Source organism: Vicugna pacos, chromosome 5 (assembly GCF_048564905.1).
Source record: "Vicugna pacos chromosome 5, VicPac4, whole genome shotgun sequence".
NCBI lineage: Eukaryota > Metazoa > Chordata > Mammalia > Artiodactyla > Camelidae > Vicugna > Vicugna pacos.
The window spans coordinates 54,506,471-54,526,476 of NC_132991.1; the positions used below are offsets into that span (position 1 = coordinate 54,506,471).

Consider the following 20,006-nt stretch of genomic DNA (forward strand, 5'->3'; position numbering starts at 1 on the left):
TCAGTTGCTGTGCAGAAAAATCTGGCACCCAGATTTGGGCTAAGTATAGTAAAATGAGGAACAGTGAATGAGGTAAGTTGGTATAAACACAGAGCATAGGGATCTTGATTTGAATCACAATGGTAGAAAGGGGAATATTGAAGAGGGAACTGCACCTGTAGAAAGGGCAGATTGAAGTGTAGTGGTGGCAAAAAATGAACTGCAATTTTTTTTAGCATGATGTCAGTTACTTAAAACTTTTATGTTTAAATCATTAATTGTAATTTTTTTTCAGCTGGTAAGTTGGCAATTAAACACAAGTGTTTGATAATTATTCCATAAAATACTTAAATTTTTATGATTAAGAAATGTCGATTCTGCATGTTTATAATAGCAGTTAGATGTTTAACCTAATATAAATTCTCTATGACTTTGAAAGGGAAATCTTTTGTTGTTGTTGTTGTTTGTTGTTTAAATCTTTTATTTTTTAAATTAAGAGTAGCATTGTTCCATAGAAATAATCCATGTCAAAATGATTACTAGTCACAGAAATCAGAATTGGTTGAAATAATGGGAATAGACCAGGATATCAAGGAGATTGTTGCATAATAGGAAATTTGAAGATGGCTCTTATGTACTTTCTTTGCAGCATGACAAAAGGAAAGACATGGGACCAGCACAATGGAAGGGCATAGCAATTTACTACTATTTACTGATTTTAATTTATTGCCACAGAAAGGTATGTTTTCTCCCTGCAATGATGGGGAAGTTCTGATTTCCTATTGGACTTTTCCCTTCATTTTTAGCAAAATTCAAATGAAAAAATTCTCTCCTACTTTAATAGAAGAACTCCATTGTGTCTAGCAGTTGTTTGTTATAATTAGAAACCAGAATGTACATGGTGGTGGCTCATTTTTCTCTTGAATTTTAAGGTTGAAGTAATGAAGCAACAGAGCTATAATGGTAAAGCCATAATGTGATTAGTGGTTTTATTTAAATGACCATTATAGATATGGCTACTCTATTGAAATGAAGGTAAACAAAAGGAATCTGCCCTCTCTTCAGAAATACATTTGTGCAAGTTCCAGGAATAGGTACAGAATCTTGCTGATTACATTCAGGATTAGGTAATGTTGAGACAGATTACCTCCTGTGTAGAAACTCAATGAGGATAAATTTTATGTAAAATGCTACATCCCTTTTAAACTGTCAACATCCTTCATGTATTAGCAACAAATTTATCGTGTGTTTACTACCATTTGTCCATCGACTTAGATGTGACAGTCAAAAGCCACCCCATCATATCATCAAGCTTGTAAGTGCCAATGGTACACTATTCTGACAGTAAAGTGAACCTTTTCAGAGATTACTTCACTAAAGTTTATTTTTTAGGATACACAGGGTATCATCTACAGGAATATGTGTCATATAAATGGTATATATTATATATAAACTTTGCCACTAGAAACACAGTATGGCATTCTCTGTAGATAATATTCTGTTCCAGGGACAACTCATGTAACTGTGGTTCCTGTTTCCTTAACTGGAAACTGAACTTCATGATATAGATACAGATCTGAACATCAGAAGTATTTTGAGAGAAAAATATTGCAAAAAACCTAGCTTAGATTAGTATGACTTGCACACACATGAAAACTACATGATATGATTCTTTCACATATGGGGCAACTTCCATTTCCTTAGGAGATTCCTTGGTTTGGTTCAGTAATAATGAGATTTTTATCTCCTGTTTAATAACTGCCAGGATCCACAATTTCAAAAGACATAATGAAAAGCATACAGGTTGTTAGTTGTTCCCAAAGTGATGTGTAGCGAATGCCTACATCCTCAAAATATAAATTAAAAATAATTTTAATGAAAGGAGCCAAAATGGATTAAAGTTGCACACAATATTTGCTAGAGATCACATAAATTTTTTTTCTAATAGGACTGTGTTCATACTGAATTCTAACAAATTATTAGGTGATCTGTTCCACAGAGTATAGAAGTTTTGTAAATTCTTGCTTTCTCTTTCTCCCAAGACTTCCAGACTCCCCCAAGTGGATATCTGAGAAATTTAAGCCAAGTACCTCTAAATAACTCTTACACTTCATAATGAGCTTTGATCATTCCACATCAACTTTTTTTCCTTTGTTTGAATTGAAGCACGACACATGGAGAATTTCCCTCAGATGAAGCTAGCATTCCCCTCTTATATGCCTGTAAGTTATAAATTACTCACATGACTATTGCCTCTCTTATAAATACTCTTCTCTCTCTCCTCTTCCCTTTTCAAAGGGTGAAATCAAACTGGCAGATTCATTTAAGGACTATACTGTGGTTTGAAGAGCCAATGCGATATAAAATCATATATATGGGTCACCCAGAATGGAATGTCTTGAGATCTTGACCTTCAAATAAACAAGATCACCACAGTTTATATCAAAGTGCAGGATGCTCTGACACAGGAGCATCAGAATGCCTGGAATCTGCTTTAACCAATTAAGCCATTCAAGGCAAGAGGAAAATAAAGCCTTCAGTAAATCCATTGAAGGCACCATCTCCCAGCCTCCCACTGCCTGTATCGATCCTTTTAAGTGCCGACTAATGAGTCGTATATATACCTGATGGGATGCTCTCACCCAACCACCTCCGAGGAGTTAAACTTACACAAAGAATCAACTGGGTGAAAGGGAGGACGAGAGGGCACATTCAGGCCGGTGTCTGCCTTGGCCCCTTAAAAACCAGCGCGATGGTTTCTCTTCAGGGACTGCAGCAGACCCCATCTCCTACTTTCCTAGGAACCCATTTGTTCCTTTGCGGGAGATTTTCCATTCAGGTCGCTGCTAGGGCGAACGCTTTTGTTCGCTACCACTCTATAGTAGGAAAAGAACTGAAGAAAAAATGCAAAGCAAGCTCGTGGCAGCAGCTTCTTTGCGGCAAAGCATCCCTTTTTGTTCAGCTTTGGCAATTTAGAAAGAACCCTAGGTTCTCTGGGAACGTGGGTGAGGGGAACTCAGGGTCGAGGAACACATAAACCAAGAGTCCCTGTTTTTACCTTGTATCCCCTTCCACTCGTATCACCATAACTACCCCTCCCCGTCCCTCCTCCCCAAACTATCAACACAAACACACGAATTCTACAAATGGGTGGTGGTGGAGGTGGTAGTGGGTGGGGGGACTTTTTTCCCTAAGATCCAGCCACCATGCTAAAAAAACACATTACAAACAAATAAAATCAAATAAGCCAAACCCACCGAGTAGCAACTATCTCGAGAGAGAAGCAGCTGCTGACACCTGCCTGGATACGCTGCAGTTGGAAGCAGTTGGCTTTTGCTACTGAATTATTAATTTATTTATACCCCCTCCTCCCCTCCCCCTTTCCCGACTGCTAGGCAAGAAATCTCCGTGTCTCTACATCTTCCCCTCCGCCCCCACCTTATAGGAGTCTCCCACTTCTCTGTCGCGGGCCGCTCTGCCGCCCGCCCGCCCGCAGTGGCCGTCGCGTCCCTGGCCCTCTGCAGCCGCCGCGCTGCGCGAGGGGCGTCCCGCTTGCCGCGCGCTCCCACTCGCGCCCGGACCTGCGCGGCCGTGGGTCCCGGCGGCGGCGGCGGCGGCGGCGGCGGCGGCGGGGGGAGGGGGGCGGGGGGGCGGGTGACAGATGTACTCCTCTGACAGCTCTCAGTATCAGCCCAGTGGCTCCCTGCCATTGGCTCAGTGCAATGGACCGGCAACGCCGCTCAATATAATAACACTCATGCCTGCCAGCACCAGCAACTCCAAGTGCCGGCGCCGAGCGCGGGGAATGCTGCTGCTGCTGCCGCCGCCGCCGCCGCCGCCGCCGCTGCCGCTGCCGCTCGGGCGGTTCCCGCTGCCCGGCTCCGCTCGGCCGCGCCGCGGGCACTGACTCGCGCCGCGCTCGGCGCTGCCTGGCCGGCCCCTCCCAGCCCGGGATCTTCCCGCGAGGCGCGTCGCCCCAGGGCGAATTAGGAGAGAAACGGAGCCCGACAGGGAGAGCGCGGCGAGCATGCGGAGGCGGAGGAGCCTCGGCGCGCGCGGCAGAGGCGTGTAGCGCGCCTGTCTCCGGAGGGCGTGCGAGAGAGGCGCCGGGCGGTTCGCCCTCCCGGCGGCGGCGGGTCCCCAGCCCACCCTCCGCGGGCTCCGGCGCGCTGCGGCTGCGGGCGCGGGGTGCATGGAAGCGGCGGCTGCGGCGGAGGAGGCGGCGGCTGCCCCATGGAGTGTTACTACATTGTCATCAGCTCCACGCATCTCAGCAACGGACACTTTCGCAACATCAAGGGAGTTTTCCGGGGCCCTCTCAGCAAGAACGGGAACAAAACTCTGGTAATCGCTTCTGTTTGCGTCTCTCTCTGTCTCTCTGCTGTTTAAGAGGGCATTTGGAGAATTGAGGTTTCTGTGAGATTATTTGAGGTGTCGCAGTTCAGTTTGGTTTACAGTATATTCATTTATTTATCTTGTGGGCAGGAGGTGAGAATTAGGTGAAGAAAAAGGGAGGAATCTGAGGGAAGCTGTGATGCATGGCTTTGGTTGACACTTAGACAACGCTCGGGACTCTCCACCTCACTCCGTAATGGTGAAAATTACCACAGCTTCTCCTTATTTGAACCAAAATGTGTCAACAGGGCCTCTTTTTAAGAAAGAAAAATAAAAGAGCACCCTAACCCCCAGTGACCCATAGCATCTTTCGGTCTAGGAAGCTGAAGGTGAATGAGGGTGTGGGTGCCTCTCATGGAGGCAGGGAGCCATGTGACTGGTGGCGCGGGGCAAGTGGCGGGATTGAGTGATGGTCTCAGAAGGAGTTTGTGTTCCGGCTGTCTCCGGAAGGACTGGCAGCAAACTTCTCTAGTGAGAAGTTGTCAGCACAGAGCTTAACAGAGTGACTCCAGAACGTCATGCCGTCAACTTTTAAGCTATTCATTAGAAAGAGGTTGGAGACAAGTGTGAAGGGTGAGCGTTCTGACACAATCAGAGCCACAAGGAAATATGCTAGACAGACATGTCCTGGGAGGTTCTCACCGGACCACAGAGCTTCTCTTTCAGCATTCTTGTAGGAAAAGGACCCTTGATGGATGAGAGATGTGCTGAGCATTGAGATAGTACAGGGTGATAGCGCTTACTTTTTCTTTCAAATTCCTTTAGCTACAAAACCTTCCTGCGGAACTGGCTGTCTTGGTATCTCCTGCGAAGTATACACTCCAATAAAAAAAAAAGAAGTAGAGGAAGGCTCATTAGGCTAAGTACTGCAAAAAAGAGTAGAGCCAGAGTAAGGAGATAATATGCAAATGTATGCCTCACTAAAGTCTGGGTCCATTAGCAAGCAGCACCGCCTCCTGCCCCCCTTTTCATAAGGTGAGTACTTAGCCCTGAATAGGTAGGGTAGGCGTTTAAGGACAGACTAAATTAGTCCAAAAGTAAATACAGTATTCTTAATCTACTTTTCTTTATATATCTAGTAAAATGATTCTACATAAATTAAAAAAAATGTGATGTTGCATGTGTTTTTCAAGAATGAAAAGTTCTCATCTGAAATTTTAAGTGAATTCTGACATTGATGTGATGCATTTAATATTTTTTTTCCCTTGTATCTCTTGGATACACTCCTCAGCTCTTTTAAGACTCAGAGAAGCAGGGTTAGTTTATTGCTTTTATTATTGTTCTGGATAAGATTGTTTATTGTTGTTGAAAGTGAAAATACTCTTCTGTGGTCTTCTTTAGTGGAGTACTATACAGAGCAGTAAGCAAAGGCTAAGTGAATTATGACAGTTATTCTGGCTAGACTTAGAGAACTCCATTACATGTGAAGACAGTATTTTTGGGGGAGGGATTTCATTTTGAAAAAAGTAAGCACTGGTTTGTTTTTTAATTCAAGTTTCACTTATGGGAAAAGGCAAACTTATGGAACACGATCTCATCTCCATAGTTACAGTGATGATGTAGGTGATCAAACCATGAAGTAAAGTTCATAAAAAAAATTTATTTGCCAGATCTCAACTTGTTAAAATTCTGTTAATTGTGATTCTTAAGTCAACCTTGGGCTTCTATCAAAAGCTGAACTTACTTATGCTGATATGTTTGTTGTCGGTCTGAAGTTGATTAGTTCTTTATCACTCATTGACAACAGCTAGGTTAAAGTGTAGATTTACCAGTTTAATCTTCAAATGAAAATAGGTGTTAAAAAGCAGCCACCTAAATGTGATGAATACACCTAAATATATGCACATGTCCGAAGCAACACACTGGGATAAAAAAAGCTTAGAAATAGCTCCTGCCTTATTTCCCTTGGTTATAGTAAAAGGACTTATAGGGACTTCATAGTTAATCCTTCAAGGTTGTGTTTATAAACTGCCCAAGTTTGTGTTTCCTGTGTAAGAGATTTACACTGCCTGAAATTACATAGATTTTCATATATGGTTCCCCTATATTTGAAACTATTACTTTCGAGTAATATATGTCATATATTTGTCTTCTGTGTCTTTCGATGGTTTTGTTTTTGAAGAGGGTGAGATTTATGCCTGTCTTTAAATTCAGAAAAGATTCTAAATATATTCATAAATGGATTTTTTATTAAAGAACTTCCTATACTTACCTAAAAATGTATCTTTTATAGCACATAGGATGCTATGAGGACTAAAGATAAGCTCAAACTTCTTACTATAAGCTAAAAACAGAAAACTGAACCTGTAACTTCTCGGAAATAGCAACCTTAATAAGAAACACAAATATTATTTTCAAAATGTATATATGCTACATTTTGAATATTTTGAAGCAAGAATTTATGGTTGTCACATTTTTAACCCCAGTTCTGTAGAGTAATAATTATAAGATCTTTTTTAGTTTCTTTTCTATTTGATTTTGACGTATTTTGAAGTTTTGCCTTTAAAAACATCACATTCTGCATTTTGCAATATGTATTAAAATAATTTTAATAGTATCTTATTCTTTTTTTTATTATTTCAGGAAGGCATAACTTAAAACATAAAACCCATTCAGGGAAGAGGTACTTTGGTTTTTCCAAAGAGATTCCAATTATTTTCAGTCACTAGATAACTAATGGATATTTTGAACATTTAAAAAAATTCACATTTTTAAAACATGATTTTATAGTCTTTAAAAGTTATTGAACTGATTTAAGATAGCCTATAACTGCTAACTGCAGTGTTCTTTCATGAATTAGAAGTTACCTATAAAGTTACTTACAGAATAAAACTCAGTTTTTAGTGACATTAACAACTTTATTCCTAAATCCAGAATGTAATTCTGTCACTCATATTGAGGAGATTATCAAAATGTCCAGGCCTTCCCATAGCTCATATTGTGTCATTTACACAATGAAATTTTAAGAAATACTTAAAGACTAAGCCTGTTGTTAATCTTGACCCTACTTTTGAGCTTTTAAATTTGTTCCTGTTCACAATTTTAACGGAAAATATACAAATTTCCATTTTGCAAGGTCCTACAAGAAAAGAGAAAGGTCACTCTATTTGTCATGATTTCTATTATAATTAGCATCATATCTATGATATAGCTTTAATACCATGGAATAAGAAATAAGCTAATATTTTATTAGTGCTCCAAAATATATCTGAATAAGATATATGATTTAATGACAATGAATGAAGTTTATCATCCATATATTCTCATTGTTTTTCCTTAGATTATTCCAAACCATCATTGCATTGTGTATGCAATTGTTTTTTGGATAAAGACATTTTGTTATACTTAATGTTTTGCAATTGATCCACAGTTTTTTTGCCCTAATTATATATTTTAAAACTTTTAATACAAATATTATTACATATATTTAATACATAATTTAAATATATATTTAATCACTTTTAATACAGAATTTGGAGTTTGTCTGTGGAACTTTGGAAATCATTATTAATTTGTTTATTACATTCTGGTAATACAGTTGGTCAGCATTTTTGTATTCCACAAGAGCATTTTGTCTGTTCTATAACTATGAAATTCAAAAATAATGAGTACTGGTTTTGAGGTCATACACTGGGTCAATATTATAATGCAGATTTCCTGACTAGACATATTTACTTTATAATTGATGCACTAAATTAGGGAAGCCATAGAAATTGGTATGATAATATTCATACTAATGAAGTGATGGTATTGATTTCATCTATTGTGTGAAGACATTATTTGAAGGCACTCTACTTTTCCACTTGCCTTTGGGCATGGAGAAAGAGTGCCAGACTCACAGAATAATTTGAATTCACATTTATTTTATTTATCATCCTCCAATATGCAGCCATGAGTAATTTTTGTCCTGCCTAAGCCTTGTTTTTGAAGGCTGTCCTCCGTTTCCAAAATACTAAGTACCAGGTTTGGTGAGAAAAGTTGTGTTGATTTACTAATCAGCTCTCACCATATTTGTTATTTAGTTCATTCAGATTTATCAAGATGCTTTAATTGCAAAGCACTATTCTAAGCCGCACAGGCTCTGTGCTAAGTATTGTGCACTAAATATTATGCATTAAGATATATTCATGGATGCTCCTGTTCATTTAGAATGTTTTGAAAAAATATTCACGTATTTTGACAAGTTTGCAAGTTCCTTGTCACTCAAGACATTTTCATATGTATGCATTTTGAACAGTATGAAAAAATTCTGGATTTTTTCCTTGTGTATATAGGAACTCACTAAAATTAGGTAGGCCTTTGAAATATACTATGTGGACTTTTGTTCTAATTATCATAATCTAATATAACATTATTATTCATGTTATTCTCTTACACATTTCTATGTCTCCTACAGAATATAATTTAAAAAGCTTCTTCACTCACTAAAACCCATTTATGTGGCACATTTAAGATTGCACATAAGACTAAAGAAGCCAATTGTTGAATTAGTGCTGCTGAAATGTTATTGTTGGATTAATATCCTCTAGAAAGGTCAGGGGTGAGGTTTTGGGTGAGCAATATATTACCAAACTTCCCTGCTTTATAAGCTTGCTCACATAATTAATAAGTTATATATTTCTCCAAGTTTCTCTTGAACTATTACACATTCAGTATTGAAGACTACCTTGTGTCTCACTTTTCTGAACTTAAGGTGTCATACATTCTTTGCTATACTTGTTTTTCACTCTGGCAAAACTTTACAACATTTGCATTTTCAGTGCACATTATTGGAATAAGGATAGTAACTGAAGGTTGAAATATTGACATTATGAACTGCTCAAAAATATAAGCGATGTTTTAAGACAAATGTTGTCAAGTAATACCCATGATTCTAACATATCTTTTTTAGTTCATCGATTATTTAACATATTTTTGATAGCTGAATTTCAAATAGTGACATATTGTCTTTTCTGTGTTTCTCAGTTATGCACCCAGTATGTTCCGGTCTATTGATGACTGTGATTACATGAACAACAAGAGCCTGGGGAGCAGTAGTCCAAAGGTTTCATATAGTTGTGTTCAGGGCCAAATTCAGGCTGCCGAAATAGTTTAGTGTGCACTGTGTTTTAAAGTATTTGGGCTTAAATGCCATTCAAAGAGAAAAACACTTTATAGTTTGCTACTGTCTGTACTGTTTTTTACTGTTATGTAAGTTTTCACTTATTTATATTACCTTCCTGACCAATGAAGGCACTTGAATTTTCTACCTCTTGTTTAGTCTGAGAACCAAATTTTACGCACAGGAAGACAGAAACATTTTCATCATTCTACATGTGCCCTTCATGGTGCCAACTTTTAGACAGACAGTAGTCTTCCAATAAGTTTTTGGCATATTCATGTGTTTCTATACTGTTAACTGTTTTTCGGTTGAACTGCTTAACAGTATTCTCCAGGTCATATAGCTAAGAATACTATCATAATAAAGAAATGTGGATTTGAAGATGATGCATTTTTTCATTTTAGAATTGCACACTTTCGCTCAGACCACAGGTGTTTGTGGTAATTTTTTGCTGTTTTTGGTCTTTTTAAAAATTAATTTTGAATGTAGTTTTATTCTTTATACTTTTGGTAAACATGTTTAGTTCGTGTAACATATTTAGAAAACAGTTTTGTGAAAGTATTATGCACACGAGAAATCATACTTTTTAATAATTGGAATCATAATACAGTGTTGAGATAATTTTCTCTAGGGACCCTGTTTAACTGAGATATTACTATTGAAGGCAATTGTTGTTTATTAGGAGTTTGAGTAATCTTTCTAGAGAGGAGAAAACATAGCAGTTTTAATCTGTGGTATACTGCCCCCAAAAATTCATCAAGAAATTATTTATACTTATTCATCACTTTTTATATTGCTAGCTACAAATTAATAATTGTATTAATTCTATTCTCTAAAAATCTTAGCCTGAAACCATTTGATCTGTTTTATCTCATTCTAAATTATCTTCTGCCTCTGAGAAAATTCTTATCGTACATAAAATATTGTGATGGTGTTTTCAACTATAAGATTTCATTAATTTTATAAACGTATTACAGTACATTTCCTAGCACAGTCTAAGATAAAGTGGGGTAATAAATAATTAAAACTCAGTCCTAGTTGTCAAAATAACAAAGTCCATTACCTGATGTAGTACTCTGGACTCTTTCATAATGGCTTGGCACCATTAGAAGAAAGTTACATACTTTTCTAAATGTAAGTACATTTAACGTATTAAACGTTTATGATGACAATGCCATATTCAAATGATAAGAAAACACTTTTTACTTAAGTAGCTTAAGAAAAATGAGCTCTGCTGAGTGTACTGACTAGTTTTACATATCAACCAGAATAGTCGCCAGTTATTTAAACAAACACTAATCTAGTTGCTGTGGAGGTATTTTGTAGGTATAGTTAATGTTTCTAATCGGTCAACTTCAAGTAAAGGAGATTACCCTCTATAATATGGCTGGGTCTCATACAATCAGTTGAAAGGCTGTAAGAGCAAATACTTGAGTTCTCCTGGTGAGGAAGAAATTCTGCCTCAGGACTGCAGCATCAAATCCTTCTCCGAGTCTCCAGCCTACTCGCCTGCCCTGCTGAAGCCCAACTGAGTCGATTCCCAGCTCCTTAAAATAAAGCTCTCTCCTCTTTTCCTCCCTGTCTCCCTCTGCCTCCCTCTCCTCCATCTCCATATGTTCCCCCCTACCCCGCCCCATTCTCTCTCCATCTCTCCTCTTGGTTCTGTTTATCTGGAGAGCCCCAGATGACACCCTAAGGATCAGTTATGACATCTCTTTTACAATAAAACAGCTCAATATTTGAAATATAAATCATATCCAATTCCAATTGGATTTAATTGGAAACAGGTGAAATTGACATCATTAAACTGTTCAGCTTTAAAAATTGATAGAACTTAATGTGGAATGGTTCCGTTGTTTTATAAAGGAATGTATAATAACTTTATTGTAATATTTGTCTGGACTACCTTATCTCTCGATCAATCCCCCGCCTCCTCCCAAAAAGCTTTAATAAAACTGTAAAATATAAGAAGCCTTATCTGTTCAGCTCCAATGGCAGCTAATCATACATGCATTTATTGTATTTGAAGAAAATCAGGCTGTCTTTAAATGAGAGGAAATATTTTTAAACTTAATATCAAAAGTGTTCATTTTGATAGCCTACATTTAAGAAAATTTAAAGAGTGGCTGTGTAAAATGAAGATTTTATGTTTTTTATGAAAAACATACAGAATGATGTCAGTAACCACTAGCCAAAACCCACCAGGAACACAGCTCTAGCCGAACCAAGTTGGACATATTGGTACTTGTTGGAACAAGATGAAGTGTACACCATGAGGGACCTTGATGCATCTCCTGAAGATGAATTAGGGAGAGTTCTATAGGATTTGGGATTCTGTAAGGTGATTTTGTGTAGAGTTTCTTAACACATTGTTTTATTCTGGATCATCCTGTGAGGAAGAAGGGCCAGTTCTCTGATTGGCTGACTTAGTGCTTTTTGTGTAGGAGATGAGGAACGGAGTGGGGTCAAGCTGTAGTTGGGGAAGAAGCAGCTTTTGCTCATGTTGGCTGGCAGATTGGAGGTTTGGTAACAACAGTGTTTTTGTTTTCATCTGTGCTCAAACATGATTGCACAGTGGTCTTGTTTTCTCCTACTTCCATTGTGCTCTTAGATGACCTCTTCTGATGTTAGTGGACTGGGAGACTGTTCATGTTTGATAACAGAACACCACACATTGCTTTTAGATCCAGACAAGCTCCTAGCTGACGCTTCGTCGGGGCTGCTTTTTTCTTTCTCAGGTATGGCATGAGAACAGATGGTTCCAAATGAGAGGGAGGCAGGACCATCACAGAAGAGAATTTCCAGGAAAGGAGATCGAAAGCCAGGAAGTTTTAGGGATGAGGGAGGGAAGGAGAATGGAGGACGTGTGCCCTGCACTGCCACATTAATATGAGGACTTGGGGAGATAAAACTCACCCATCCCTTGAGAGAATTACGGGGGAAGGAGTTTTCAAGAGAGAAAAACTTCAGTTGGAGCAAAATGGTGTAGTGAAACACCAGCAAAAAGTCTAAAGCTATAGAGATTTCATTGATATGGGACAATTCTGAATTCAAGACACAGTCCAAGTGTGTTAGGACATGTAGAAATACAGAGAATTGTGTCATAAGAGGATGTGACATAATCACATGGAGACTGAAGTCCAGAAAATGAAAAGGAATTTGGGCTTCTTGTGGCAACTGACATTATTGCGGATACAGGGCAGAATAAAGCAGGGCAGAATAAAATTGGTTCTGATAATCCCAGTGCAGGTAGCTGTAGCAGTGGAACGGGGGAGGGTGACAAAGAGGCAAGAGTCCTGAGGGGAACGCTCAGAGTTCTTGGGCTCACCTTGGACGCCTCCTGTGAAGCTGAATAATGCCCAGCTCTGATCTGAGCCTCACAGCTTTCTCCTGACCTTGCTGAACTATGGCAGAGGGGCTCGGTTAGTCCCGCTGCATGGATTTCCTCCCGTATTCAGCCCCTGGGGGTGAGGTGGGGTCAGTGTATTAATGATGACTCAAATCCAAATTGCCTTGTGTCCTTCAGATAGGAAACACCTAAAGAGTTTGATGTGGAGCAAGCAAATTTTATTTGGAGAGAATTTAGGAAATTGCCAAGCACCTTAGATGAATGATGGAACTCAGGAGAGTTTTGGACAATAAGTTAACTGGGGAGGAAGTGAAACCAGTTAGGAAAAAGGAAGGGATTTAATAATGAGGCGTTTGTACTAAATGGTTTTTCTTACAAGCGGTCAAGGACAGAAAGATGGGATAAAATATGGATTCTCTCTTTGTTTAATGAATGGGTCTCAAGTGACATGGTCCAGTGGCCTCCAAGGAAGTGTCAGTGAAGGTACAGAAAAGTTATCTTTGTGGTATTTCCCTCAAAACCTGTTATTTAGCAAATCACTTCTTGCTGAAATGGGACAAAATACCTTCACTGTAGGGAAGAGAATGACTATTTTCACTCCAGGATTGTGTTCTTGCATCCAGTCTAGCATGTCTTCATCAAAATACTTACTGTCATGCCTACATAGTGGCTGAAAGCACAAACATTTTATCACCAGATGGATCTGAGCTCAAATTCTAGATAGCTCTCTGTATCAGTAAATAGTGGGTGAAGCTTCTTGTAATCAAAATCCCAGATATCAACTCTGTATCTATATAGTGTTTTATAGAAAAATTTTAATAGAGTAGAAATATGCAACTAGATATTTTTGGACTTTAAGTGACTCAATAATGTCAAGGCTAAAGACTCTGATTTTATTTTTATTTTTCCTACAGTTGTAAGATGGTTATTGCTCCAGTCACCACATCTACATTCTAAGCTAGTGAGGAGGATGGACAGAAAGTCGAATTTTTTTTTTTTCCTAAGAAGTCCCACTCAGTGGTGTTTGCTGATATCTCTGGCTGCAACTGTGTCACAGAACCACTTCTAAGTGTGGGGAAGTATGGAAACATGACTAATTAAGCCAAGCACATTGCTAATCTTAATAAAATCAGTGTTACGTTAGTAAGAAAAAGAGGCGATTGATTAGATAAGAGAAGCCTACCACAGCTGGTCACTAGCTTTACGACCTTGGTCAAGTTCACCTCTCTATGTTATATTTTCCTTCAATGGAGATGATACTGATACCTGCCTAGAAAATAAGTTTGCACATCAAATGGGATGAAGCAAATAAAGTAATTTGCACAAGGTTTGACACTAATGAACTCCCAATAAATGGGGGTAGCTATTGACAGTATTTCATACTGAAACATTCATATCTAGGAAGTCTTCTATTCAATTCAGTATGTATAAATTTACAAAATTTGGACACTTTTAGTTTGAACAATATCAGTATTTTCATTTTTCTCCTCTTTTTACACCTGGCACCTCTTCCATGTATTATCCCCACCCCAAGATTTATAAAATCTCCTCCCTTAAATATGGATTAGGCCCTAAGTATTCTAGTAGATAAAGAAATGAAAATCTTATGGAAACTTTACGATATCAGACATTCTTTCGACTCATAAAGTTCTTGGAACTATGCTTTGTTCTCCTAGGAAGCTGGCTTTTTGGGAAAGCTTAGAATTTCTTTTAACTCTTTTCAATAATGATTTCAGTAGCTGTAATTCTCTTGCCGTGTCCTGGATCAGTGCAGTTCTGGTGTAACAAAATGAATATTTACACTAGGGGGCGGCATAGCATTTCCTCTTGCTATCATATAGCCGGGAATAGTAAATAATCATGCATTAATAAATGTGTCAACTATAGGGCTACCACAGTTTTATTAGCTAAAAAATCACTTCAAAATTTTACTGGCCAAGAAGTCAGCATGGAAATGCAAAATAGCTGTGATGTATTGGCTCTACACTTTGTGTACATCACCAAGTAATTATTCTTGCCCATTCTCTACCTTGGTCACATGTCATACGTGTAGTAAGATGGAGCTGACATACAGTTGGTGTCCAACCATACCTTACTAGAATATCACTGTTGGCTGTAAAAGTGTCCGTTTTCACTCTTTAAATTGATATTTCTGGTTACTTCTGAGCACCTTCAACCTACTAGTTTCATGATTCTTAATGCCCAATTTATTTTAATGTCATAGTTGATTTATAATTAAATTTGATTGATATTTTCATGAACTACATTGTTAAGCAAAATACAGATGGACTGTGAGGACCATTATTTGTTGAAACCCAAATAGCTACAACACAAAATAAAAAGTATGTGAAATTGTGAAATCCAACCTTGATTTTCATGATTGCCACCTGCGACATTACAGAAAAATTGTTTTAATAAGCAGAGACTTTAATTTCCCAGTTTTATTAAAATGTAATGGAATTTCCTCTGTAGAAATCGGGATTAGATTTCTTAGGGAAAACGTGCACATTGCGTAAAGTAGCACAAACTGTCCTATTTGTGTTACTAATCACTGTGAAATTATTGATACAGCATGAAAGATGCAATTTTTATGATCAGGACTTAGAGGAGTTGATACTATGATAGTTGTTGTACTCAAAACCTCACAGGGCTGTTTTTTTAGATATTAAAAATTTCAGACGTTGCACAGTATCTATTGCTATCCTGGAGAGCCACGTTTAAGACAATCTGTAACTATGTTATTCTACAGTAAAGGGTTAGTGAAGTTAATAATAATAATAATAATAATAATAATAATAATAATAATAATAATTAATAATGATAATATAGAGTCAAAACAAAGCATTCCTCTTTGTACAGTACCTAGCATAGCTTCCCTTGCCATAAGCAGGCTCTGCAATAAAACGGGCATTTATTCTGGTCCCCACTTTTTCCTCTTCCACTTTTTATGACACATTATTCTGTGGCTATCTATAGATTTCTATTCATATAGACGGAACACCCACAAATTTGAATGTGTTGGCACAATGTTGGGCACATTCAGTTGTAAGCATAATTTGATGGTGTAAGAAGAAAATTAGAGATAGGAGATATTGTTTACTTAGATGTTAAACTAAGTTTAATTAAAATACTGTATCAATAATTCAATTCAGATATGCCACAGTCTGAGTAAATATTCACCTTCCAGTCATTAAACATGCCAACTATTTTGACTCATTAATAACGTGCCAATACAATTATGTCAACTATAGAAACGACAGGTAATGTGAGAAATTCTCTTTTTTCTCAGTACTGTACGTAAAATGAGTATAGTATCTATTCTTGGGCGCAGGCGAAATAGATTTGCACACACAGAGCAAAATCGTGCACGTGCGTACCCCAGCACTCTCTCGCTCTCGCGCGCTCTCTCCTCTCTACCATCTCACATTTCCTCCTTCTTCCTCTCTTTTTCTCTCCCTCCAACCCCCTTCTTGCTATGCCCCCACCGAGTGGTCTAGAAAAACAGAGAGCATATTGCTTTTACAGTTTCAGCCTGTCTGAATGTTTGCTTTTCAGGAAGTACATAGACTTCTAGTAGCAGTTTTGGCCAGGTTCAGAGAGCAAAAACATTATTCACTTGCAAAGCAATTAAGAGCTTCCTTTCCCCTGACCTCAGCCACCAGATATAATATCAGAGATCTGAAACTAATACTGCAGAGATTTTGAGAAATCGGAAGCAACTAAATGGTCAAAGTTCCACTGGATGAGCACAATTCTAGGACTTAAAAATACATAAATAGAAAGGAGGGAGCAAGAAAGGAAGGAAGGTAGGAAGGAAAGGGAAGAGATAATTAATTCTTAGGCAGTAGGGAAGAGTGTAAGCTTATATCAGAAGGTTTATCAATTTAAATTATTAGATGATGGTACATGCAGGTTTGCCTGGGATAAGCCCTGTTTAGATTGTTGTCCTGGAATGCTCAATAATGGTACTGCTTTTAACTCTTAGAATTATTCTAACTTGGATGATAATCTGTATGATCATCCTGCTAAATATAGAAACTTCCAGAGTGACTGGAATCTGCCTGAATTGATCCCCCATTCTCTGTCCTGGCTTAAAACCTACATTCCTTTAGAATTTGTAGATTCTTATGAGAATGCTGTCCACAGATGCTGCGTTTAATATGATGCTTGGCACTTTTTCAACAATCCTAAGCCCTATAATCTGCCCTGATGAAAGGAATGTAGTTATTCTTCTCACCTTCTGGCAGGTTGGGTTGAGCCTCATAATGGAAGAAGGGATTTGCAGAGGCAGGATGATGCAAAGACACAGGGTCAGTTGGAGATCACTTGAGGCAGCTGCAGGAGAGTGAAGAGGAGAAGGGAGCCACAGGGATCGTCCAGTGGCCACAGACCAGCCACACCTTGTCAGAAAGAGTTTCTGGGGCTGGACAGCCAGCTGTGTTGTTCCAGGCTGACCACTTTAGTGGCAGAATTTTGCCCAGGCATTGCCAGTTTCTGTTCCTCAACAAGCTTCATTCAACAGTGTCACCTTTGAATCTGTCAGCTACCTAACAGTCTTCCAATACATGTATTTTATGCTTCATTTAATGAGTTAATTTTGATTATTTTTAGCTGAGAAACCTGACTAGAATTAGGACAACTGTAGAATTGTAATTTTTTTTCAAGAATGTGAACAGTTTGCTGGGTTTTACATCCAGAGAGTTTTGACAGTGTTTCACAGACTCTTTGCCTCCCGTCATTCCTCCTTTTTTTTTTTTTTAAATAAGTAATGGAAAATGTTCAGCCTCTGAAACTGAGGAGTCCTAGGTTTGAATTCTGACTTTGTCACCTGGCCCAGTTATTTAACCTCTCTTAGTTTCTATTTCTTTGTAAATAACAAAAATTATAATTCGTTTAGTCCCTGCTGTACACCAAATGTTATTTTAAGCATATTGAATAAATTATGTATAATTTCTGCTGAAATGCTTTAAGATGGGTATGTGAGGACACAATTGTTGTAAGGGTTAAACAATATAAGGGAGTTTTTTACTTCAGTGTCTGGCACATAATCAAAGCTATTGTTATTTTTAACTGTTACCGATTCTTAAAGAAGACTTGTCCTTCCTTCCTTCCAAAGCCAATACTTGGACTTGCGCTTTTCAAATAGAACATGAGAGCTACCAGATGAATGACACAGAATATAGTTGCTTTAGAGACTCCAGTGAAAAATAGGCCAGGGAATTAATTGATCATATAATTTAGTGTCTGTATATGGAATATGAGTAGATTACCTAGCTTATCCTGTCCAGAAAAACTGAAGCTCTCTGGCGTAGATCCTAAACTAGATGATTGTAATTATCACTTGAGTACTTAGAAAATACAACATCCTGGACTTCACTTCATAGCTACTAACTCTTAATATCAATAGTGAGGGTCGAGGAATCTAGCTTTCCTGAGAGCCCTCAGATGACTCTCACTTTCTCAGGATAAAATGCACCTGGGTTGGTATCAGTGGTCTTGTTCCAGTAAGATGTGTGGATGCCACGCATTTACACTTAGTATGACAGTTGATGCCCTGTTCTCCTCCTTTCTTAGGTCCTCTGCCCAGCACTCCTCATCATCCCACCCCTGCCCCCAAAGAGATCCTTTCCAGGCTGCAAAAATACATTTGTTTCATAGTGAAGAAAAACGAAATTAGAGAAAAAATTAGTTGGAAAATAAAGGGACTTAATCTTAAAATTTAAGAGTCCAACAGATGTAGAAGGGATGAAAATGTAAGACTTTACCTTGTAAGCAGCAAAAATTCGAGTTCTGGGTTCAACTTCATGAGACAATTTAGTTAACTTGGCCAATTTCCTTTTCAACCGTGCTTTGGATATATTAATTCATGTAGAAATTAGGGGTAATAATGCATTTCATAGTATTTAATAGTTTTCCATGTGTGCTGTTGTTTTTAATCATTGTATTGTACAACAAAGCAAATGGTTGAGCTAGTAAAGAGATAAACATAAGATAATTTACAAAATAAAAAAGTGTAAAGGTGAATAGCTTTATGAAATGCAAGGTGATACTAGGTACTTCTAAGAGAAGTATATCAAAGATTTAACATTGATAGCCTAGATTTATAAATAAAATCATATATCGTAATTATATTCTTATTAAATCAGATGATATATCTCAGTTACCTTTGTCATACAAATTCCTTTCCATATTTTATTTTTAAATTTCGCCTAGATATTCTTAAGTCATTGTTTGCATATATGGGATTACCTTTTATCATTGTTTAAAATTTTATTTGTAATGTGGCATGATCCCATCAGAATCAATTCTACAATAATTGTGTGGTTCTGTTAGTTATTTAATATAGTTTGACAAATGAGGTAAGTGTCTGTGATTAGTCCTATCTAAATCATATTTTCAAACTATAGTTTCAAATTCTAGGAATAAATCAACTCATTTATTTTAAGCTTTCAGTTTTTGCATGCTTATTCTCTCAGGTTCAGTGCTAGACCTTACATAAAATATTTGTTTAATCATTTCAGCAACTCTTTAATTTGGTCCTCTTACAATCACCACTTACAAAAAAAGACTTAGTTTTATTGAGGGTCATCATTCAAGGTCATCTCTGTTGTTTTTAATTCATAGCTGTCTTGTAGACACTGTAGAGAATGGATATGAATACTGAGACTTAATGTATGTATGTCCACGTCCATTTCATTCTCTTTAGTGTAGCACAGAAATAATGACGTCACATTCTCAGATCCTAGAATACATGGCTGTGTCCAGTTATAGAGATTTAGAATTAGGAAGTCTATATATAAAATCCTTAACTATTTCCCCCAAATAGCATGGTTTTATTTTCAAAAATATTTTTTAATTTTATCTTTCTAATTGTTTTCTTAATTTTGATTCCAAAGTCTGGATACTTAGTGAAAATTGGCCTCATCGTCCATTTGTTTGCATCTCAGTAGTATTCAGTGGAGACATTTTCATGTTCCTTTTTGTTCTCATAGGTAACTGAACAGAAGCTAGTTAATTAGTTAAATCATGTAAATGTCAGATTGTATGTTTTATATACATATATTGCACCAAGGCAGAAAAAGATTATTTAGTAAAAGATGATTTCAGTAAAATTCAGGGCTTAAGATATTTTTCTGTAGTTTGAATTCACTTTGCAGTTCCTTCCCCCAGCTTTTTTCATTT

General features: G+C 37.6%; 1 protein-coding gene across 1 annotated transcript in view; it reads left to right on the forward strand.

Annotated features, from left to right (window-relative positions):
* The first annotated feature begins 3,594 nt into the window (after window positions 1-3,594).
* The window catches only part of ZNF804A (zinc finger protein 804A), a 247,400-nt gene continuing 230,988 nt past the window's right edge, over window positions 3,595-20,006 (forward strand). The window contains exon 1 of the mRNA XM_006217404.3: window positions 3,595-4,323. Coding sequence (XP_006217466.1) covers window positions 4,213-4,323 — 111 coding nt within the window. The 5' untranslated portion in view covers window positions 3,595-4,212. The remainder of the gene's footprint in view (window positions 4,324-20,006) is intronic.